Genomic DNA, 25,263 nt, shown 5'->3' on the forward strand with positions numbered 1-25,263 from the left:
TGTCTTTCATGCAAGCTTTCCTCAAAGATGCCGAAAAAAAGCAAGAACAAGATAACCTCGTGCAGCAATGGATATTTGAAAGCCGTTGCTAATGAAGCTGTGTACATCTTAGAAGAATACAGTTTGGATGCGGCAAAAGATGGTGATTATGCTGTTGGATTCATTGATCGTCTCAAGGCTTGTTCTTGCATCTGTCAGAAAGAGGCCAAATTCCGCAACATTGGGAAGGACATCCAGTCCCTCAAGGAAAGAGTCATGGATATCTCTCGAAAACGAGATACCTATGGTATTACTCATATCAATAATAATGCTGGAGAAGGGCCAAGTAATAGGCCAAATGATCCGTCTTCTTCATTAATAAGAACATTGAGGAGAGCAGTGTCCTATGTAGAGAAAGATCAACTCTTTGTTGGCTTTCAAGAGGTCTTTCAAAGCTACTTGATGAAATTCTCAAAAAGGAGTCTCACCGAAATGTCCCTTCAATTTATGGTATGGGTGGGTTGGGAAAGACCACTCTCGCAAGAAACCTATATAACTCCCCAAGTCTACTAACTATCTTTCAAACTTGTGCTTGGATATGAAGGTTGCAGTGAAGAAATGCTCAAATTTCGGAAGGAGATGTCAGAGAGAGATCTAGAAAACCACCTTCGTAATCTATTGAAAGAGCGCAAATATCTTGTGGTGGTTGATGATCTATGGCATCAAGAAGCCTGGGAAAGCCTGAAAAGAGCCTTACCGGATAACAACAATGGCAGTAGAGTTATCCTTACAACACGAAAGGAGAACGTGGCTGAAAGAGTCGATGACAAAGGTTTCTCCCATAAACTTCGTTTTCTAAATAATGAAGAAAGTTGGGACCTTTTATGCAAGAAACTACGTCCAGAGAATAAAATGGTTGGTGCTGACTTGTTCTCCCCATCAATGGAAAGACTAGATAAGGAAATGGTGGAGAAGTGCTGAGGCTTACCACTTTCCATTGTGGTACTAGGTGGGCTACTTTCCTACAGAAAGGGGTTGCACGAATGGCAAAAGGCAAAGACACACCTTTGGCAGCATATGAAGAATGACTGTGTTGAGATCTCTCACATCCTATCATTAAGCTACAATGATTTGTCATCTGAGCTCAAGCAATGCTTTCTATACATTGGCATTTTCCAAGAAGATCATGTGATTGACGCTGAAAAGTTGATGCACCTCTGGCTGGCGGAAGGATTCATACCAAGAATTCGAGAAGAACATATGGAGGATATTGCTGAAAACTTCCTACATGAGCTAATAAGTCGTAGCTTGATTCAAGTGGCCGAGACATTCTTCGATAAAATTTTTGCATGTAAAATACACGACCTACTTCGGGATCTTGCTGTACAAAAGTCCATGGAGGTTAACTTGTTTGACATTTATGATCCAAGAGTAAACTCGGTCACTCCATTTCGTCTCCGACATGCTATTCATGTGCAAACTGAAACGTATCTTTCACTTGATCTTTCTAAATTGAAGGTAAGATCAATATTGTTCTTTGATATGGCATTTAGGATCTTGGACCACAGTAAAATGTCCAGGATATGCTGTACGACGTTCCCGCATCTATATGTGCTGGACTTGGAGAACATCCATTTTAGTGGGGGTGATCTACATGATGCTATAGGCAATTTGGTACACCTCAAGTTCTTAGGCTTGTGTAATACCAATCTATTCAAACTCCCACCTTCCATTGGCAAACTAAAATGCCTACAAACGCTGGAAGCATTGATATTGGATAGTTGCTCATGCGAACTACCTCCTCAGGTAGCCCAGCTCACAAATTTGAGACATTTAGTTGCTCGATATGAGGTTCCCGTGCAAGTTAACAGGCTGAAAAATCTACGAACTTTGAAATTTATTCGTTGTGATCAGTGGAAACATACTGATGCTTCTGGTTTAGTCAACCTTCAAGAATTGGGCATGGAACAAATTAAGAAATCTTACTCCCTAAAATCCATTGGCAGCCTGAAAAGCCTCACCACCTTGTTTCTAATTTGCATTTATGGTGGAACTTTTCCTCCCCTTGAACCTCTTTCTTCTTGTGAAAACCTTCACAGATTGTGGTTATCAGGGAAAATAGAAAAACCAGCAAATTTAATCAATCTGCCAAAATCCATCACTGTGTTAGTCCTACAATCTACATAGTTTACAGGACTTGAGGAAGACCCAATGCCAATTCTGGGGAAGTTTCCAAACTTAAGGCATCTTGAGTTATCACGTGCTTACAAGGGGAAGAAATTTACTTGCAAGGGCAACGGTTTTGGTCAGCTGGAGACCCTTAGACTTGGTAATCTTGAAAATCTAGAAAGTTGGCATCTTCACACAACTGCTATGAGTATGCTTAAAAGTTGGAGTATATTTGGGTGTCCGGAGCTGAAGAAAATTCCAGAAAGAATGGAGCATATTGCAATGCTTGATTGTTATCAAAGTCAAAGGGAGTACTATTATCGGTTCCTAATGAACTAGTTAGGAACTTGATGCATGTCTGAAGCTTTTGAGGTGAGTAAATTCCGTACTTATTTTCCATTTGTTGATTATTTTTCTTTTAATTCCTCCAATGTTAATTATTAACTTACTTGATGCTTCTTCTGTCCTAAACGGTACAAATTAATATTATGCTTGTTCAATTGTGCAAGTCAACTGGTTCAGTTTTCAGTTCGAATCTGAGTCATATATCTCTTTAAATCAAATTTTAGAAATTGTAATATTAATTTATGAAATATATAGAAGACAATAATGTCTAATTCTAGATTACATGAAAAATGTACTGGACAAAGATGACAATATATCATGTTAGGAGCAGACAATAAATTTAACTATGTGATGCCTCACTCTTCTTTTCTCTCCTTTGTTTTTGGTGCATTTTAGAACGAAGAATGACCCTCCCTTTTATAGAGAACAAATGCAGGAGCCTCTACAGAAGAAAAACAATTTTTTCTTCAGCTTACCAACATTTAACTTTTGAGGAAAGCTGAAAAAATAAATCAGCACATGTATATCCAAATCTGTCAACCTTTGAAATTGTGAGAATTGTTCAAAATCTGAACCTTTGAAATTGTGAGAATTGTTCAAGGGACATGGGGATGGACCCCACAGTTTGATCTAAAGGTAAAATGGATTGTCATATAGTGGCCAGCTACTTGTTATCCTTCCATGTTGCCTTTTTCTGCTTGGCATAATGAATGGTTATGGACATAAACTAATTGAACTTTCATTATAATATCCCATTACCATAGTTTGAATTTTGTGAAAGCAACACGAAATTCATAGGAACTCTTCAGAGAATCTTTCTAAAACTGCTGACTTTTTTATTTCATTTTCAACAATAAATAATGCAAGCAAAATACAGGACCATGACTTAGTCTATAGATTCTTACGCACTAAGAATTTGAGTATGAGAACAACGTGATAGTTGATAGCCTTGACTTTCATAAACAGGTGGAAATTTCCAACTCTTCTTCAAGGTTTAAATTTGTATTTAAACTGTGACGCACCATTGAACTATAATACTACTCCTTTTGTGTAATCATATTGTCAAGTATATCATTTTATCCTTATTACAGTGAAAAACTAGCCTCATAATCATCAAGATGGTTGATGCAGTTGTGTCCTATGCAGTTGAAAAACTGGGAACATTCCTCATAGAGGAAGTTTCCCTGCGCCAAAGTCTGAGAGAGAATGTTCTTTGGCTGAGAAATGAACTGTCTTTCATGAAAGCTTTCCTCAAAGATGCCGAAACAAAGCAAGAACAAGATAACCTGGTGCAGCAATGGGTATTTGAAATCACTTCAGTTGCCAATGAAGCTGTGGCCGTCTTAGAAGCATACAGTTCGGATGCAGCAAAAGATGGTGATCATGCTGCTGGATTCGTTGATCGTCTTAAGGCTTGTGCTTGCATCTGTCAGAAGGAGGCCAAATTTCACAACATAGGGAAGGACATTCAGTCCCTCAAGGAAAGAGTCATGGATATCTCTCGAAAACGAGATACCTATGGAATTACTCACATCAATAATAATGCTGGAGAAGGGCCAAGTAATAGGCCAAACGATCAGTCTTCCACATTAATAAGAACATTGAGGAGAGCAGTGTCCTATGCAGATGAAGATCAACTCTTTGTTGGCTTTCAAGAGGTCTTTCAAAGACTACTTGATGAACTTCTCAAAAAGGAGCCTCGGCGAAATGTCATTTCAATTTATGGCATGGGTGGGTTGGGCAAGACCACGCTTGCGAGAAACCTATATAACTCCCCAAGTCTAATCACTACCTTTCACACTCGTGCCTGGATATGTGTCTCTCAACAGTATAGTACCTCAGATCTCCTTCGGAGTATCATAAAATCAATTGATGGTTGCAGTGAAGAAATGCTAAAAATGCTGAAGGAGATGACGGAGAGAGATCTAGAAACTCACCTCCGTAATCTATTGAAAGAGCGCAAATACCTTGTGGTGGTTGATGATGTATGGCATCGAGAAGCCTGGGAGAGCCTGAAAAGAGCCTTACCGGATAACAAAAATGGCAGTAGAGTTATCCTAACGACACGAAAGGAGGACGTGGCTGAAAGAGTCGATGACAAAGGTTTCTCCCATAAACTTCGATTTCTAAATAATGAAGAAAGTTGGGACCTTTTATGCAAGAAACTACATCCAGAGAATAAGATGGTTGGTGCTGACTTGTTCTCCCCATCAATGGAAAGGCTAGCTATGGAAATGGTGGACAAGTGCAGAGGATTACCACTTGCTATTGTGGTACTAGGTGGGCTACTTTCCTACAGAAAGGGGGTGGATGAATGGCAAAAGGTGAAGACACATCTTTGGCAGCATATGAAGAATGACTCTGTTGAGATAACTCACATCCTATCATTGAGCTACAGTGATTTGTCATTTGAGCTTAAGCAATGCTTTTTATACATTGGCATTTTCCAAGAAGATCATGTGATCGACACTGAAAAGTTGATGCATCTGTGGCTGGCAGAGGGATTAATACCAAGAATTCGAGAAGAACATATGGAGGATATTGCAGAAAACTTCCTACATGAGCTAATAAGTCGAAGCTTGATTCAAGTTGCGGAGACATTCTTTGATAAAATTCTTACATGTAGGATACACGACTTACTTCGGGATCTTGCTGTACAGAAAGCCATGGAGGTTAACTTGTTTGACATTTATGATCCAAGAGTAAACTTGGTCACCCCATATCGTCACCGACATGCTATTCACACACAAACTCAAAGGTATCTGTCACTTGATCTCTCAGAATTGAAGGTAAGGTCAATATTGCTCCTTGACAAAGAATTTAAGCACTTGGATGATAAAAAGTTTATAAAGTTATGTACAACGTTCCTGCATTTATATGTGCTGGACTTCGATGCAAGTATATGTAGTCGAGTTAGTTAAAATGAATGTAAAGGAATCTGAAAATCTGTTAGAAGCTGTTAGAACTGTTAGGCAGTTAACACTGTTCAGCTGTCAAGAAATTAGTTAGTTAGTTTCTTTTGTTGTATTCTTCTTTAAGTCATTTTACCCATTTGATTAGTTGTATAAATACATGGGAAATGTATTGATTCACTCATTCATGAATAATATCATTCTATTCTTTCTTCCTTCTTCTACATCTTCTCAGCTAATCTTCTCGGTTGTACCCTGAATTAGTTTTCATCTTCTTCGAGCCATAACTCCTAGATTAACTACTATCATCACAATTGATTGTGAGTGCATCAATTGGTATCAAAGCTTTCATTCCTCGGCATGGCTTTGACTCGCAACAAGAACCCAGAAGGATCGACAGAGGCAGATAACAATTTTTTGCAGATTCAAGAGCAATTGCAGAAATTGATGGCGACTATGAATGAACGAAATGAGAGGACAGATAAGGAATTGTTGGAAATCAAGCAAGCCATTGGTGGTATGAAGCAGAGAGACAAGGAATTGGATAATTGCAGAGGTGAATCTTCTGCTGGAGGTGACAATTCTGGAGAATTGAGGCAGTTGAACACAAGTAGAGACATTCAGGCTGGAGTAACTGGTAATTTTCTCACTCGATGCTCTAGGTTAGATTTCCCTAGATTTTCTGGGCAAGATCTGAAAACATGGTTGTATAAGGTGGACCAATTCTTTTCTATGGATGAAATTCCTTATAGTCAGAGGGTCAAAGTCACATCAATTCACTTAGATGGGGAAGCTATTGCTTGGCATAGGTCTTATCTGAAAGCTAGGAACACTGTTGTAGATCCTACTTGGACAGAGTATATTTTAGCTTTGAATGAAAGGTTTGGGGATGGATATGAAGATTCAATGGAATCCATTAAGCACCTGGAACAAACTAGCAATGTAAGAGCTTACCAAGCTGAGTTTGATAGGCTGCTGACTGGGGTGAATTTGTCTAATGAGAATGCCATCAGCTGTTTCTTAGGAGGCCTCAAACCTGAATTGAACAAATCAGTAAGGATGCAGGCACCAAAGACTCTGATGCAAGCTTACAAGTTGGCTAGATTGCAAGAGGAAGTTTTTGAGGCACAAGCTCAGTCCTGGGGAATTAGATCTTCTGGAAAAAATCAGAATCCCATTTTACCAACTCCAAACTTCCATAGAAATCAGAATGTACAGAGGCCCATACCAGCTAATACTAGTTACAGGAAACCTTTTGATAATTCTTATAACAAACCTAGTGGATTTCAGGGCAATGTTAATGGAAGGAAGCTCTTAACCGCAGCAGAGATGGATGAGAAAAGGGCCAAGGGACTGTGCTTCCTTTGTGATGAAAAGTATGTAAGGGGGCATGTGTGTAAGGCCAAGAAGCAGTTGTTCTTAATAGAATTGTGTGAAGAAGGAGATGTAACTATGGAAGATGATCTAGAACCAGATCAGTTCCAGGATCAAGAAGCAATTGATTACATTGTCAATCCTGAGGAATGTATGACAATTTCATTGCAAGCCTTCACTGGTGTCACTGGGTACCAGACCATTCGAGTCACTGGGTATCATGAGAAAAGACCATTACAGATTCTTATTGATACAGGTAGTACCCACAATTTTATTGATGAAGAAATGGCAAGGCAGCTAGGATGCAAGGCCAGCACAATCATGGAACAGTCTGTTAGTGTAGCTGATGGGAGGAAGGTACAAACTGCTTCCATTTGTAGGAATCTGCAGTGGTTGTTACAGGGGACTACATTTTCTTCTGATTTCCTATTACTGCCATTAGGAAATATTGATATAGTATTAGGGGTTCAGTGGTTGAATACATTGGGGAGAATTCTCTTTGATTTTAGCAAAAGGACCATTGAGTTCATGCACCAAGGGAAGAAGCACGTGTTGAGAGGGGCAACCACTCAAGTCAAGACTACTAAGGCTAAAGTGTTGAATAAAAAACCTGCAGAACAAGTACAATTTTATATGTTGTCAGTGAACACACCTGTTACCTTCCAATGTAACCACATCCAAGCTATCACAGCCACAGGTGATGACATTCCAGTTGTTTTGGTTTCTTTAATGGAACAATACAAGTGTATATTTGATATTCCTATTGTATTACCACCACACAGAGGACCCTATGATCACAGAATATCACTCATAGACAATGCAACACCTATTAGTAAGAGACCTTACAGGTTTCCCGGAGTAAAGAAGGATATTATTGAGAAGTTGGTACAAGAGATGCTAGATCAAGGGGTTGTACAGCACAGTACTAGTCCATATGCATCCCCAGTTGTGTTAGTTGGAAAAAAGGATGGTAGTTGGAGACTTTGTATTGATTACAGGGATTTGAATCATTTAACAGTGAAGGATAAATTCCCAATCCCTATTATTGAGGATCTATTGGATGAGTTGGGGGGTGCTGTGGTGTTCTCTAAGATTGATCTTAGAGCTGGCTATCACCAATTGAGAATGGCAGAATCTGACGTGCATAAAACAGCTTTCAAAACTCATGAGGGTCACTATGAGTTCTTGGTAATGCCCTTTGGGCTAACCAATGCTCCTTCATCATTCCAAAGTCTTATGAATTCAGTTTTCAAACCATTACTCAGAAAATCAGTGTTAGTTTTCTTTGATGATATTTTGGTTTATAGCAAAACTATGTCTGCTCATGTGGATCACTTAAGAACGGTGTTTGAGCTGATGAAGTACCATCAGTTGTATGCTAAAGCATCCAAGTGTGCTTTTGGGGTAACAGAAGTGGAGTACTTAGGACATTTTATCAGTGCTAAGGGGGTAGCAACTGATCCTAAGAAGGTATCTGCAGTACAAGCATGGGGACTGCCTACTACCATCAAGCAACTCAGAGGTTTCATTGGTTTAGCAGGGTACTATAGGAGGTTCATCAAAGGATTTGGAGCTATATGCAGACCTCTACATGACTTACTTAAAAAGGACAATTTTGCTTGGACTGAAGAAGCTACTGCAGCTTTCCTTACTCTCAAAGAAGCCTTGGTGACTGCTCCTGTCTTGGCTCTGCCAAACTATGCTGAACCTTTTGTTATTGAGACAGATACAAGTGGTACAGGTATTGGTGCTGTCCTAATGCAGCAGGGGCACCCTATTGCTTATATTAGTAAAACACTGGCCCCTAGACATCGGTCCATGTGTGTTTATGATAGAGAATTGCTGGCATTGGTTTTTGCTGTGACTAAGTGGTCACATTATTTGTTAAGTAGACCCTTCATAGTCAGGACCGACCAGAAGGCATTGAAGCATCTGCTGGAACAAACTATACACACTGATTTTCAAGTGGCTGGTATCTCAAAGCTTATGGCTTTTGACTTTACTATTGAATACAAAAAAGGACTGGACAACAAGGCTGCTGATGCTCTTTCTAGAAATCAAGGTGCAGAGTTATTGGCCTTGTCCTTGCTTACACCCCATGATACACTTTTCTGTCAGATTCAACAATCTTGGATTTCTGATGCTACTTTACAGAACTTGATCACTAAACTGATAGTGCAACCTTATAAATCCTTTACTTGGATTAACTCTCAGCTTAGGTGGAAGGGAAGATTGGTGGTAGGGTCTGACCATCAGTTGAGAGAACATATTATTCAGTTGTGGCATTCTACACCTCAGGGTGGCCACTCTGGAATGGATGCTACCATTAGGAGATTGCAGTCCCTATTCTACTGGAAGACCATGGTTACAGATGTCAGGAGTTTCATTAACAGATGTGATGTGTGCCAGAGACACAAGTATGATGCCTCAGCTTATCCTGGCTTAATTCAACCTCTACCTATCCCTGAAGGTGTTTGGACTGACATTAGCTTGGATTTCATTGAGGGTTTACCTAAATCTAAAGGCAAGGATGTCATTTTAGTGGTGGTTGATAGGTTGAGTAAGTATGGCCATTTCATTTGCTTGCAGCATCCTTAACCTGCTCAGACTGTAGCTCAAAGCTTCTTGGACAATGTGTTTAGGCTGCATGGTATGCCCTCTACTATAGTGAGTGATAGAGACCCTGTTTTCTTGAGTTCATTTTGGCAAGAATTGTTCACCTTGCAAGGAGTTCAGTTGCATAAATCTACAGCCTACCATCCTCAAACAGATGGTCAGACTGAGGTCTTGAACAGGACCTTGGAGACTTATCTGAGGTGTTTCTGCTCAGATAAACCCTTGGAGTGGGTTGCTCACTTGCCTCTTGCTGAGTGGTGGTACAACACAACCTATCATTCAGCTATCAAATGCTCCCCTTATGAAGTTCTTTATGGTCAAAAGCCACCTATTCATCTTCCCTATTTGGCTGGTGAATCCTCTAATGAGATGGTTGACAGGTCCTTGGAGGCTAGGGAAGCTATTATTGCCTTGCTGAAGTTCCAATTGTCCAGGGCTCAACAAAGAATGAGAGATCTGGCCAATAAACATAGGTCTGACAGACAGTTTAGTGTGGGTGATTGGGTCTATTTAAAGCGACAGCCGTACAGGCAGTTCTCTGTGGCCACTAGACCCTTTAACAAGTTAGCTGCCAAGTACTTTGGTCCCTATCTGATTGATGCTAAGATTGGGGAAGTTGCTTATAAGCTTTTGCTTCCAGCAGATGTATTGATCCATCCTACTTTTCATGTATCACAGTTGAAAAAATGCCATGAAGTGCCTGCTGTCCTCAACCATCCTCCAGTGTTACATATATCTAGTCCCTACTGCCCTTGCCTGAGGCTATATTAGAGAGAAGGATGATCAAGAGGGGTAATAAGGCTGTTTGTCAGGTGTTGGTTAAATGGCTGGGCATTGATGCAACTCAGGCCACCTGGGAAATTCTCACAGAGTTGCAGCATAGATTTCCTTCATTTCAGCCTTGAGGACAAGGCTATTCTTCAATTGGAGGGTATTGATGCAAGTATATGTAGTCGAGTTAGTTAAAATGAATGTAAAGGAATCTGAAAATCTGTTAGAAGCTGTTAGAACTGTTAGGCAGTTAACACTGTTCAGCTGTCAAGAAATTAGTTAGTTAGTTTCTTTTGTTGTATTCTTCTTTAAGTTATTTTACCCATTTGATTAGTTGTATAAATACATGGGAAATGTACTGATTCACTCATTCATGAATAATATCATTCTATTCTTTCTTCCTTCTTTTACATCTTCTCAGCTAATCTTCTCGGTTGTACCCTGAATTAGTTTTCATCTTCTTCGAGCCACAACTCCTAGATTAACTACTATCATCACAATTGATTGTGAGTGCATCAGACTTGCAGAATATCTATATTGTCGGGAATAAACTACCTGATGCTATTGGCAATTTGGTACACCTCAAGTTCTTAGGCTTGTCTAACACCAATCTTTTCAATCTCCCATCCTCCATTGGCAAACTAAAAAACCTACAAACGCTGGATGCACTGATTGATGACTGTTGCTCATGCAAATTACCTTCTCAGATAACCCAGCTCACAAATTTGAGACATTTAATTACTCGATATGAGGTTCCTTTGCAAGTTGACAGGCTGACAAATCTACGAACTCTGAAATCTATTCGTTGTGATCAGTGGAAACATACTGATGCTTCTGGTTTAGTCAACCTTCAAGAATTGGGCATGGAAAAGATTGAGAAATCTTACTCTCTAAAATCCATTGGCAGCCTGAAAAGCCTCACCACCTTGTTTCTCGTTTGCAGTTATGGTGAAACTTTTCCTCCCCTTGATCCTCTTTCTTCTTGTGAAAACCTTCAGAGATTGTGGTTATCAGGAAGAATAGAAGAAGTAGCAATTGTAAACAATCTGCCAAAATCCATCACTGTGTTAGTCCTACAGTCTACAGTACTCTTTACAGGACTCGAGGAAGATCCAATGCCAATTCTGGGGAAGCTTCCAAACTTAAAGCATCTCGAGTTATCACGGGCTTACAATGGAAAGAAAATTACTTGTAACGGCAACAGTTTTGGTCAGCTGGAGACCCTTAGACTTGGTGATCTTAAGAATCTAGAAAGCTGGCATATTCACACAACTGCTATGAGTGTTCTTAAAAGTTTGACTATATTTGGGTGTCCGGAGCTGAAGAAAATTCCAGAAAGATTGGAACATATTGCTGTTCTTGATGGTAATCAAAGCCAAAGGGAGTACTATTATCGGTTCCCAAATTAACTAATTAGGAACTTGCTGCATGTCTGAAGCTTTTGAGGTGAGTCAATTCCATCATTATTTATCACATTTGCTCTTTATTCTTCTTTTAGTTTATTATTAACTTACTTAATGCTTCGTCTGTCCTAAATGAGTACAAATTAACATCCTCCTATGCTTATTCAATTGTGCAAGGCAACTGGTTCAGTTTTCAGTTTTCAATTTATGAATGTAGAAAGTATTAATTTTCGAATTATGTAGAAGACAATAATGCCTGATTCTGGAAGACATGAAAAATATACTGGATAAAGACGATAATATATCATGTTAGGAGCAGACAATAAATTTAGCAATGTATTTTCTTGATGAGAGAAATAGGTTTTGAGTATAGTTCAGCTGGTTCAATTTCTGGAGTAAGCCCACTATATGTTAATCCCTCTTTGGATCTTGACACCAAGTTTTATTTTGTACTAATCTAATCCATATTGACTATCCTAATTCTTAAAATATAACCAAATACTAACTTAAAATTTACCGTAAATGACTCAAAGTTTGTTGTTATTTGTGACCTTAGTGAAGCTGCATCACTGTAATAGACATGATTGCCATCTCACACGCGAGTATATTTCCTGCTAATGTATTTGAGATTTGGACATGTATCATACATTTTCTAGAATAGATGTGTTTCTTCATGATCAAATGTTTCTGAATTGGTATCCCATGGAATAAGTTTTATACTTACTTGATAAACATAGTTATGTCATTCAAAAGATCCAGGATAGATTGTAGCATTTGTGTGTGGTGTTACTTTTTTCTTTATCATGTGTAGAGGACGATTAAGAAAACAAATCTTGTTGATGTATAGCTTTTTCATATGTCATGTTGAGAAAAGAATTATGATATCATCTCTCTTCGTTAACGTCATTGATGGATGTATATATCTTTACCAATCAGACTTTATTGTTTAGGGTGCTGGGACATATGTCCTGAGCAACTAAAAGTGCATCAAATGTGATATAGATAGTCTCCGGGACTTTGAGTGTGATCATGACGTTCTATTTATATTTGCATAAAAGCGAAGTCTTTTCTCCTTCTCAAATTGATTATAATCTAGAAACCTGTAAGTCATGGATTTGAGTCGTGGAAGCAGTCACTAATGTTTGCATTAGGGTAGGCAATCCACATCTTCCCAGGACCCTGCTAATGATGGATTCTTTGTGCACTGTGTTGCCCTTATATTCTTGATTCCTGATTTGGATTGGAGAAAGTTTGGTGTATAGAGCTAGTGATCGCTAAATTGAACAAATTTAGGTACAAATACATACTTCACTTTCATGTGACGTACCATCACTTAAATATGGTTGACAAAGAACTAAAACTGTTATGCTAAAACTTTACAGGAGAATGCTGGTCTCTGGGCAATGACAAGAGTTGGAAGCTGAAGAGTCGCGCAAATATTTACTGCTTTTATGATTTATTTTTTTCCCTCCATCTTAGGTATGCTAGTGCTAATGTTTTGATTCATGGACAAGAACCTATTAATTTTAGAATTATCGTTACAAAATAAACTCATACTAATGTTGTTCTTATTGAACTGCAGTTCAGTGACACAATGTCTGTCATGTTCATGTCACACGCCACGATAGCTGCTGTAGTTTTGGATAGGACCCTTAACGATGAAGCTCGTAAAGACAATGGTCACATTGATGGGACAAATTTGTGTTACATACTAAAGATGTTAGAAGTAATAAGTTCTATAAATTAGCATGCCATCACTTGAACTTTTCCTTTGTTATGTTCTTCATTTTCCTTCATAAAACTATGTTATTTTGTTGCCTTAATTGTCTCTGTCAAAGATAATTAATTGTATTATTGCAAAAACAGTGTCTAAAGCTAAGATCAATCATTAACAGTACAGAGTCTTTTTCATGTTTTGTAACTTCATTCAAAGAATTTGGTTCATATATTTGAATATCTCAATTTCTAGTTCATATAGAATGTGACCAATTGATGTGATGTTCACTTTATATCTGAAACTAATATTCTTGCATTCAGCTCCTAAAGGTCAGAATGTTATCTACGATAGGACCTCTTTTAACGATCTATCATTTATAACAGTGTTTCAAGTCTTTTATGAAATTGTTTTTCTCGTATTATACTTTATCTCTCTATAACAACAACATACATTGATATAGAGGTATATCTTTGTAAAATTGTAGAAGTACCTCTTTATATAACAATAATATTATAAGGAAAAATTATTTTGTCGACCTAAATTAAACCAGAACCGAATCAATTGCTCCAATGTAAGCAATGTTTGGACGACATGTCTATTTGAGTTGTGTGCTTATAGCCAATGGTTTTTTCCTTGAAATGTTGGACCCACTTCAATACTTTCTCCGTTTTGATTATCTTACTTTCTTTTTTAATAAGTTGTATACAATAATTAACAATTTAATATATTTAAAGATCATATACAAAATTTTGTTTACTCTTCAAATTCCATTTTTGCCACATAAATTGGGACATAGGGAATAACATATATTGTTTGAAAATGATGTAAAATTACTCAAAATCACAATAATTAACAACTTTCAGATATTTCGAAAAACATACAAAATATTTGATGAACTCTCTAAATTTCATTTATATCGTATAAATTGAAAGAACAAGAATAACATACATTAGGCTCGTGCCAGCCCAGACTCCTATGTATGTCTAGGATTGAATATAGGAATCCAAGATATCCAAATATGAGGGCCGAAAGAATACGAATCCAATAATTAATTTGGGGTCATTTAACCTATTCAAAGAATTTTGGTATTTAATATTGAAATTAGTATAAAAGAAAAGGAGTTGAAATGGAAACTTTTTGTTGACATAAGTTACTGAAGCACATGGCTTTGGAACAGCACACGTGTGGCCATCGACTAAACCAAGTCAGCATTCAGTACGATGCTGGTCCACCTCAGTTTTTACAAATAAAAAAAAATAAATCTAAATTTTAGTAAAAATAAAATAAAAATAGAAAAATCGAGGAATTATGAAAATTGAAAAAAATTATATTATGAAATGATTGTGAGATATTTTTATTTTGTTTAGTATAAAAGAATAATTTGAATCGTTACAGTAAAGTAGATCTACTTCGACTTGTATTATTCTTTACTGGTCCCAACGGTTCAAATTCCGACACTAGAGTTTATAGCCATGTGAGTAGCCAAATGATAAGACAACGGATTTTGGTCCCGTTATCAAATATATAGATTCTAATTTTTGCAAAATAATGTAACAACTCTTCAAGCTATATTTCATTACATAATGAGTATGAGATAGTACAAGATTTTTAGACCTCTCATAAACTGAACTTCGACAGATACCAAATGTCTTTTTAACATTAGACACACATATAACTAGTGACAAATTGTGACTGTTCTAGTAGCAAATTTTTATATAATTAAAAAAAAAAAAGAGTATATGGTAAAGTTCAATAATAATAAGAAGAAATGATAAAGGCATTTTACCCTTTTACTAGCAAAATAGTTAATATAGGTAAAAAAGAAGTTTGTTTATATTAATATTAAGTAGATTGAAAGGATACCTATTAGAAGATTTATGAGTTGTAATTTGAAATATTTTGATGATTAAATAATTTAAGATTTTACTATGAGTGAAATTTTATTTTTAACTGTGAAGGGAAAAGGTTATTGGGATCGCTTTAGTAGATGGATAACTATTGAAAAATGTCTTTATATTAAAATATGACTTTAGTGTTTTGATGATTTCTACCTACTTATTGACGATAACTTCTGCATTTATTATTATTGTCTTCATTGTTGTTGCTCCAATAGATATTGTTGGTATTGTGAACAAGTTTTAGACACTCTACTTAAGGGACCAAATGTTGAGTCCCACGTCTGATATATGATCTCAAGGAACTTACATCTCGAGTTTGATTTTGCAATTAAGCCAGACTCAAAGTTCATTTTCTTGTTATGATATCAGAGTAAGACTCACACTGTAACATTGTTTATCTGATGTTGGATCCCCATCCTATGCACATTTATTTTTTCCTATTTTTCCCAAAGGACATAATTAAGTAGATTGTTTTGTGCGTAAAATGGTGAATTTTGGCTGTCACAATTCATACTGAGAACGATAGTCCCACCGTCTTGTTAGGTCTACTTCCACATTTATTGTTCAGATGCCTCTATACTCTACTACATTTAGACACAAATTGTTAATCCAATTATAGATTATAATTTTATAATAAGTTCCATTTGTTTTTTATTTTCTACAAATAAATAATATTAATTAGAAAAATCATATACATGAGTTCATTTTGCTATATACGTATCCAATTCTTGTCCCCTTAATGTCGAGAGATCATTTGGATTTGCATATTCTAGACTTCTAGTATAGTGTTATTGAAATAAATATTCTAAGGGAAATCGTCTTTCAAGTACATTGTGAATGTTCATGTATTTAGACAAAGCAAACTCGTAACAGAAAATAAAATCAACGTATATTCAATCATTATTTCGAAATTGTTTTCTATGTCACTTTTTTATTAATTAATAGATCTTCTAAAAACTCAAACCTCATGATAAGGACAATTTTAATTGAGTTTTAGATATGAATGTTAACATAAATGAATATTATTTTTACTTGTAGAAAAGGGGACTTAATATTTATTTATTTTTCATTCCAAATTATGGGTATATGGGAGATTTGACTCACTTGATGTGGACTTTGGTTTTTGTCTTAAGCTAAGCTCTTTGGGTCACCGTTGGGGAAAAAAAATGTCTTGTTATGACTTGTTAGAGTGTGACTTTTACAAAGTGAGTTTGAAAATATTGCAAATAATGACAAGTGAGTTGATAAATCTTAACCTTAACCTTTTCCAAGGGACCACATAGGATTGGCAAAGCCAAGTCTTTTTGCTTCATTTGCCCATACTTTTCATCATCACTCTTTGCTGGTTAAAAGTCAATGCAATATAAATTTGATAGCTTTGTAAATCAATCTTAGAACATACTTCCAGATTTTTTTCAACTTCATAAAATTGAAGTTGACTTCATGCTCTTATGGAATAAAATTGGATAAAAGACTAGGTCAAAAAGTTTTCGAATTATATTCCTCACTTAAAATTGGAGTTGATCAAACTTTACTTCACTTCAAAAGTTAATATATATAAGAGAGGCAGAGTTACAGACCATTTATAAGTTGTCCATAGAGACGGACCCAACATTATAACTTGATTATGTTCTAAGTATTAAATTGATCACTATCTTCGAAAATTATTGGTTCAATATATATATATATATATATATATATACTATTTGTTGAATTTTTTATTAAACTTTGAACTCATATCTTCCACTGTCGGTCCATACCTCCGTTTCTCGTCAGACTAGGACTATGACGACCACTTTTTTCTCGATTAGGCGCACGCTACTCTCATCCATCACATGCCTAATATCGATTCTAAAAATTAGCTCATGAAGTGAAAAAGTTGAAAATCGGTCTCTCTATTTCTATTTGATGTCTTTGTCTTGTGCTAATTATTAACATATACTTAAATAGCGTTTGATCATATATTTTAAAAATAATAAAAATTTACCTTTAAATATTTATTTAGCTATGAAATTTAATATCTTCAAACATTTTCATGTTACCAAAAATTGGCTTTTGGAACTGCCTCACAAAAATATAGTAAATTTTTTCCAAGTAAAATATGCATGTTCAAACTTCAAAATTCACAACGTTAAAAACTTAAAATTTCAAGTTTTAAGCTTTGACTTCAAAATTTATGACCAAGCAAGCTTATAAAATGGTAGTCTAATGTTTTACATTTAGTTCCATAAAAGTGGTTAAACATATATTTGAAATGGGAAAAATATATTAGGATAATTTTGAGAAAAGAAATCAAAGAACTAAAAAATAGGAAGAGTACAAATGCTAGTGTGATAAATCATAGGAAAAAAAAAGTGGGGGTTGGTTTTGGGCGGGGCAAGAAGCCAGCAGATAGCATGTGCAAATAAAATTAGAGCCTGGGACCAGATGACTTAAAAAGTATACCCCCACCCCACTCTATAGAACCAATTCAACAAAATGGTTATTTTTGCAATCTCATAATTTTAGACTTATATGAACTACCTTTTTGCCCTATAATAATGACATGATTTTTGGGACACCTATATATTTCTCTCCCTGGTGTGTATGATTTGCTGTTTCTTCTTAGGCCGGCACAATGTGTGCTGCTTCATTATTATATAAGACTCCTTTCGTTCTAATTTATCTGATGTAATTTGACTGAATATAGAGTTTAAAAAATATGAGAAGATTTCGATTCAAATAAATAAATGACTTTTTGCTAAATAAGTGAAGTTCAAGATGGGTAAAATGTTGATGGTCTTATTAAGTATTTTTTATTAACATAAATGTTAAAATACTTGTTATGTGAAGTATAATTTTATAATGATGATGTTCGAATCGGAATTTGTTGATGGATACCTCATGTTAGTATAAAGTGTAGTATATTGTTGCACTTTGTGTAACTTAAGTTGTAAAAGTATCTACATTCTACCCTTATATATAAACAGAGATACTTGTCATGACTAGATTGTCGTACTGAAATAATATAACCACGTAGAGTGAAAGGTGATTGTTTATTCAAATATCGTTCATCGGTTGGACATTCTTTATCGGAATATTATTGTGAGTGTATAAAAAATTGTAATGTATATACAAGTAGAAGTAGATCCACGATTTCAAAACTAGAATTTATTTCTCACAAGTTTAACCTTTAGATTTTGATTTTTACCTCATTACAACTTTAAAATTACATAAAGGTTAAAAAATATTTTATATTTTTTATAAGCTAAGTTGAGTAATTTTCACTTATATATTTTACTCTTTGTTGAAATCCGAAAATATTGGATCAGTTGAGCCAATTGACCATATGTTACATAGTCCACTACTACTAGTTCTAGTATAGACATTTGATTTAATTGCATAACATTGATAAAAAAAAAATAGAATAGGGATTAATTTGAATCTATCACACTTGAAATTATAAAAGAATAAACGAAACAAGGAAAAAAGTAACCCCACGCTCAATTCTAGAAAAAGATTTTTTTAAAAAAAAAAAAATCTCTCTATATATATAGCAAAAACATAAAAATGTTGATGTGGCGCATTCTAAGGCCTGAATTTCATTTATCTTTTTTATGATTTTTTTTTTAAAAAATCTTCACTTTAAAAAAGACCTAAAATATTTCTTTATCTTTTTACAGAATATTAAATCATGATATTTAATTATCTCCTCATTAATGCCTAATCATAAAAGCTTCAGTTACTAATTCCTTATAATAAAATATATTTTTATTGTAAATAAATTCTTTCAGTTATATTTTTCTATATGCATCATTTAATTACAAAATTTAAGAGGTTTTATTCTTTTATCCTTTAATTACAGAATTTGAAAAGTTTTTTACCATTAACTTTTGAATACTATATAAACAAACATACAACATAACATGCATTGATCTACATCTCTCTTTTTGCATAAATGTTACACCTATCCGATATATATAGCTGATGTTTTGTGTCTTAAATGATAAATGAGTGTTGTGAGAAGGTTGATCAAGGAGTTCTTTTTTTTTTGGTGATGACCATCGAAGTAGTGGATTGCGGCAGAGAATGACTAAGTGATAATTGGGGTCTAACGAAAATCAAAACACTTGTAAAAGTTATATTCAGAAGTCACAAGTAATATGATATATTTTGTAAGCATTGACTCTTATATGAATGTATTTTTTCTTTCCTCTCAAGTAATATGATATATTTTGTAAGCATTGACACTTATATGAATGTATTTTTTTTCCCTCTATCTTTTTTATCTTTTTTTATTGTAGAAGAAAATGATATAACAATATATTTAGTGTAATCTCATAAATTTCTTTCATTAATCTTCTTTTAAGAGTTTTTAAATTTCTTATATCATTAATATAATATATTTTTTTCAGATTTTTGAAATTTTTCCTTATATTAGAATTAAAATATAAATATTTCATAAAAATGTCATCTCATAATTTTTTTTTACTTTCTCATATCATATTTTTATTAGAAAAATATAGAAATCAATGCAATATTTATTGGTATTGAAAAATAAGCAACAAAATAATAATAATTAATATTTCAAAAAAAAAAAAAACAAGTTACATTGAATTTAATACATTAAAATATGAAAAGTTTTACTTTTAATGACATTTATCATATCAATCATTATGCATAATAGTAGTTATATGCTTACATGAACATATAACTAATAATGATTTACTCCGACTGATTTTAATATTAATAATAACAATATCTATTTATATATATATCTTTTCAAAAGAAATATATTTTAAAAAATATTAGTGTTGTTGTCTATGAAACATGAACGAAGAATTATATTTAATTTTATATTTAATTTTTTAGGAGCCTTCCATCAACTTAATAAATGTTACACATTCTCTTTGTTGACATTTCCGTTCCTCCTTTGTAATTCTTTGTTAATTTTAGTTTCGCTTTTAAAAATTTAGAAGTTTTGCAAAATACTTATGAATTAAAATTATTAATTGTGTTTAGATTATATTTCAAAAAATAAACTAACAACTCATTTTAGATTTTAGAAGTTATATTATGTTATTCAACATTCAAAAATAAAAATATATATAATTAAATTTTAAATACGAAGTTTTTATCAATCGCGCGAAGCGCGAGTTGGTTCCCTAGTAATAGTAATAAGACAAGTGTGGAATTTAAATCACCAATTTCATTTATAGAGATGCATTCAATAATTATTACATCATAGAACACTTCAAGCTTAAATATGCACATATATACTGAAGTAATTTTATTAAAGTATTGCATTTCTTTATATGGTCTAGAAAAAAGATGTGTGAATTCACGTGAACTCATATCCATCCACGGCTCTTCCTTAAGGTGCTTCTATATACAGGTCAAAAATAACCCTGACATTGGAGTAATTTATGAGTAAACCTCTTGTTTTCTTTGGCTTCTGGATTTTGCATAAAGGTCAAGATTGTAACTTACTGTGTTATAATAGCTCAATAATCATATGTACCATTATTTACCTAATGATGTACGACTGACACTAACTTTTCAAGAATTAGCATTTATAGTTTGTTGAATAGAAGATTATCAATAAAGTCAAAAACACTATTCAGTGGTGGAGACACCTAAGTATTTGTCTATGTATGTGTTTGTAAATAATTTTTTTTTAAATAAAACAATATGTAAATATTCAAAACGCAAAATTACAAAGGTAATATTAATTTGAGATGGGAAATAAAGCTTCAAAACCAACATAATCATAATCACGTATTCACATACAAGTGTAATAATTGAGACAATATTAGACTAAGAAATATCGCGTAAATAAATTTTGCTTATTATCACGATCCTAGTCTATGGTATGTATTGTTTGTTATGAATTTGTGTTACAAGGTTATGTCGTATTGAACCTCAAAGTACACTACCATGTGAATTTAAGTTATGTACATTCTATTAATCTCTTTACTTTTTCTCTTAAATTTCGATTTGAGATAATTCGTTTGAGTGTCATGTACACTTCATCTTCAAAATTTTATCAACCTCATTGGACGTGCTCTCGCAGCATGCCCTCCATCACGGGTTACACACATGTAACTGTGGACAAAGAAAAACTTGTAAACTCTGCAAAGGCCAAGCCTCCAATTAAGACCAATTTAGTAAAGCAAATGTAGTCAAAAATTGATTATTTTTTTATTTTTTTTAAAAAATGTTGCTCGTGTCAGCAACAAGTGATCCAAGAAAAAAGGTTCAACTGACTCTTCATTAATATGGTCATATATAGTAGAATTTGCCTACACTTTATAAAGCTGCTTACTGACTCACTTGCCTTGTTTTATGTTGCTCAAAAACTTATGAAATGTGAAATATTGTTCCTTCCGTCTACTTTTAATTATTACTATGTAGTATTTTTAAAAAAATTAATTTAATTAATTTTAAAATTAAATTAAATTACATTAATTTGATATATTAAATAAAAAAATTAAATATTAAAAAATTATATAAAAATTACTATAAATTGTAACTTTACATATCAATATGATGAAAAATATATTATAAAATGTTAGTTAAAGCTTGTTTATCATTTAACTCATTTGGCAGAGTTTAAATAGATTTGCAGACAATTCTGAACTTCAATCCCAATGACAAAAAAAAGTATTCTCACTAACGTTGTCAATACATAATATGAACAGAATCAAATATTATCCACTAAGTTTGAAATTTTATTGCATGTGAATTGTGATGATATACTAAGACTACTGTTTCATCTTATCTTTTATAAATTGCAATATTATAATAACTCATTCAATATAAAATGAACTCTTAATTTAAAGTTCCTTTGACGCTCATACGACGCATGCTACTTTTTTTGGTTAAAGAAAATTGACTTTCTAAAAATTTCCTCTTTATCTTAATTTATGTGATATATTTTTTATTTTAATCAATTTAAAAAAGAGTGACATATTTTATATTTAATAAGTAATAATTTAATTTTAAAATGACAATTTTATCCAATCGCATAAACTCAAATAACAACTTATTCCCTCCGTTCCATTAGATGAGTATCTTACTATAAATATTTGTCTCATATTACTTGAGCACTTACTAAATCAAGATAGAATTAATTAATTTTTTTCCATTTTAACCCTACAATTAATATGGCATTTGGAAGTTTAAACAAATTTTGAAGATATAAGAATTTCTTTTTTTAAGAGGTTAATTAATATGAACAAATGACAAAATAGTAAAGTTAATTAATATATTAATGATTTTTTTTAATAACCAAATAAAATAGCAAATATTCATTTAATACGAAACGAAAGAAGTATAAATTAAAACGAGAATGTAATAAGTATTTATTGAATAACCATCTAAAAAATCAATCCTAACATTATTACCATTACTCTTGTTACCACCGGGATAAATCTGACCCCTACACCTATTCCCAAATCCAATAAATATCCATTTTTAACATTGATATGGTTAAGAATCAAGTATCACCAACTTCAAAAAGAAAGTAATATTATCTCCGTCTAATAATAGTTGTCTGCATATTCAACAATATTTGTTCACTTTATAAAATTAATGGATAATTTTTCACCTAATTCATAATTTACCCTTATCATTAATTATAGGTATTTCTCTATTATATTTTTCAAGACATTGTATTTATTATATTCAAAAGATAGTACTCCCTTTGTCCCTAATTACTTGTCCACTTTTGAATTGACACGAAAATAATAATTGACATAGTGAGTTTATCATTTTACCTCTATTAATTATGAAGTGGATGAATTAAAAACTTAAGATTTTCAAAAAGTTCTACTTTTTCAAAGTAATTAATTGAGGGTATAATAAGTAAAAAAAAAAATTGTCCTTTCTTGATTTGTCAAAATAGACAAGTAATTAGGGAGAACTAAAAAGAAAAAAGTGGATAAGTAATTAGAAACAGAGGGAGTAATATCGTAAAATTACTTTTCAATTTATAATTTCTTAAGAAGTGTGCAAAATTAATAGTGAATAAGTATTGTTGGACAGACGGAGTAAAAATAAAATGGAGTGGGGTAAATAACAAGCACAATATGCAAGGGAATAGTTGGCATTTGCTGGATGGCTGTTGCACAAATATTGTTGAACATATGATTTTCTTGCAATCACCATGTTGTACCAATATCACTTACAACTTGCCAAAAACTCATTCCCCACCCCACCCCACCCCCTACCCCCACCCCCTACCCCATAACTAAAGCCAACTGGCAAATTTTGATCCTTCACAAAATTGAGAAAAAAACTAAGACCCAAAGGATAAAGCAAAGGACAAAGCTAGTCTACTATTGAGTGTGCTAACTTTGGTTTTATATATAGACCTTACTTCTTCTCTTTCTCCACTTATAAATACACAACCAATAATCACAATAAAAACACATTATTATTATTTTTTTTTAAAAACCCTTTATTTTTCTTCCTCTGTTTTTTCAAGAAAGACCAAAAAAATACATTTTTTTTTCAAAAAATAAATTTCAAGAATGAATATTTCAGGTTCTGAATGTAGCAGTGGTTGTGAATCTGGATGGACAATGTATTTAGATCAATTTTCAGCAGATCAATACAATAACAGAAGAGATATTAGCCATAATAATAATAATCCATATGGGATTAATTATAAAACAGAGTATGTTAGTAATGAAGATCAAGAAGAAGATGAAGATATGTCTATGGTTTCTGATGCTTCTTCTGGTCCACCACATTTTCATGAAGATTATTGTTTTGATGAAAATGGATATATTTTCTATCCATCTGCTTCTCAAAACACTAAAAAAGCTAAAGAAAAGAGGAAAATTAATGAACAAAAAGTGAAAAAACAGAGTCTTTATCTTGATGACACTGCTAGTTCTCCTTTCTCTAATTTCCCTAAGGTAACTTTGTCAATATAACAACATTTTTCTCATCTTATATTATATTTTTATTTTTTTTGACATTTACCCTTTTTTGTATATATATTTTTTTTCAGGATGAAAGATGTTATAATGATAGAACTTCCATGGAGATGGTAACTGGCTTCTCTGAAACACATTCAAAGGTTATTTCTTCTTATATCATTTTCATTCTTTCGAAAACAGTCTCTTTACCTTTATATGGTAAAGGTAAGGCTGCGAACACAATACGCTATTTAGATCTCACAGTAATTTATGAGATTACACTAAATATATTGTTCTATCATTTTTATTCTATTGGAGACATAAGGCTGTGTACATAATACACTTGTCAGATCTCTTGTGAAATTATACTGAGTATATTATTTACTCATTGTTATTGTTATATAATTTTTACTAACAATGAGAATGTGTTATTCTATTCAGGGTAAATCTGTTTTGGGAAAGCAATTTGGATTCTTGAAAACATCTGTGAGTGGAAGAACTTCATCAGAAAAATCTAGTAAGTAAAAAGGTCCTAGTTTGTTCTTGATACTACAACAATAATAAATACGTCTCAATCTCGAGCAAGTTATAACTTAGAATGAATTATACAAATTCTCTCGATCCATACTTCATGTCGCTCTATTTAAGTTCGTCTCAATTCAATAGCATTACCAAGTTTTACCCAAAACTTCTTTGCATATTTTTTACTAGCTAGACTAAAAATAAATGTTGTAACATGACTTAAACTTAATCTCAACTAATGTACATACTTATCTTCTATTATGTCTAATTATTTTCAGTAGATATTTAATTTTTTTTTTGAAAATTTAATTAATTTTTAGTATTGTGTTTTTATCAGGTGGATTGAAGGGAAGAAAGAGGCAATAAGAATTGGCAAAAAAGTATATTTTTTCTGTGTCTGCAAGCTGCAGTTGAAGAGAGTAAAAGACTTGATGTTTGAGGGGGTGAATAGGGGGCATGAGAAAAATGGGGAAAAAAAAACTTTAGATTTCTGAGGATCTTGTTTTTATCCTCTCTTTTTTTTTTAATTTTTTTTTTAATCTTCTTCCTAGTTATTTTTCCTGTCTATGTAGTGGGAAACAACAGAAAAACATAAATGTCAAAAAAAAAAAAAAAACTTTATTTTATTATCTCTTTCCCACACCAAACAGA

The 25,263-nt window shown here is 33.4% G+C and overlaps 2 protein-coding genes across 2 annotated transcripts; both read left to right on the forward strand.

Moving 5' to 3' along the window:
• The first annotated feature begins 27 nt into the window (after positions 1-27).
• LOC125829935 (disease resistance protein RPP13-like) lies at positions 28-2,166 on the forward strand. The gene is made up of 3 exons (XM_049509148.1): positions 28-325; positions 584-811; positions 989-2,166. The coding sequence occupies exons 1-3, from the start codon at positions 28-30 to the stop codon at positions 2,164-2,166; spliced, it is 1,704 nt and encodes a 567-aa protein (XP_049365105.1).
• Positions 2,167-23,598: 21,432 nt separating this feature from the next.
• Positions 23,599-25,067, forward strand: LOC125829931 (protein SOB FIVE-LIKE 5-like). Its single transcript, XM_049509145.1, has 4 exons — positions 23,599-24,087; positions 24,183-24,251; positions 24,532-24,607; positions 24,950-25,067. Exons 1-4 carry the CDS (start codon positions 23,698-23,700, stop codon positions 24,976-24,978), a joined length of 564 nt encoding a protein of 187 aa, XP_049365102.1. The 5' UTR covers positions 23,599-23,697; the 3' UTR covers positions 24,979-25,067.
• Positions 25,068-25,263: the final 196 nt, after the last annotated feature.

Source organism: Solanum verrucosum, unplaced genomic scaffold (genome assembly GCF_900185275.1).
Source record: "Solanum verrucosum unplaced genomic scaffold, falcon-dt-bn FXZP01000282.1, whole genome shotgun sequence".
NCBI lineage: Eukaryota > Viridiplantae > Streptophyta > Magnoliopsida > Solanales > Solanaceae > Solanum > Solanum verrucosum.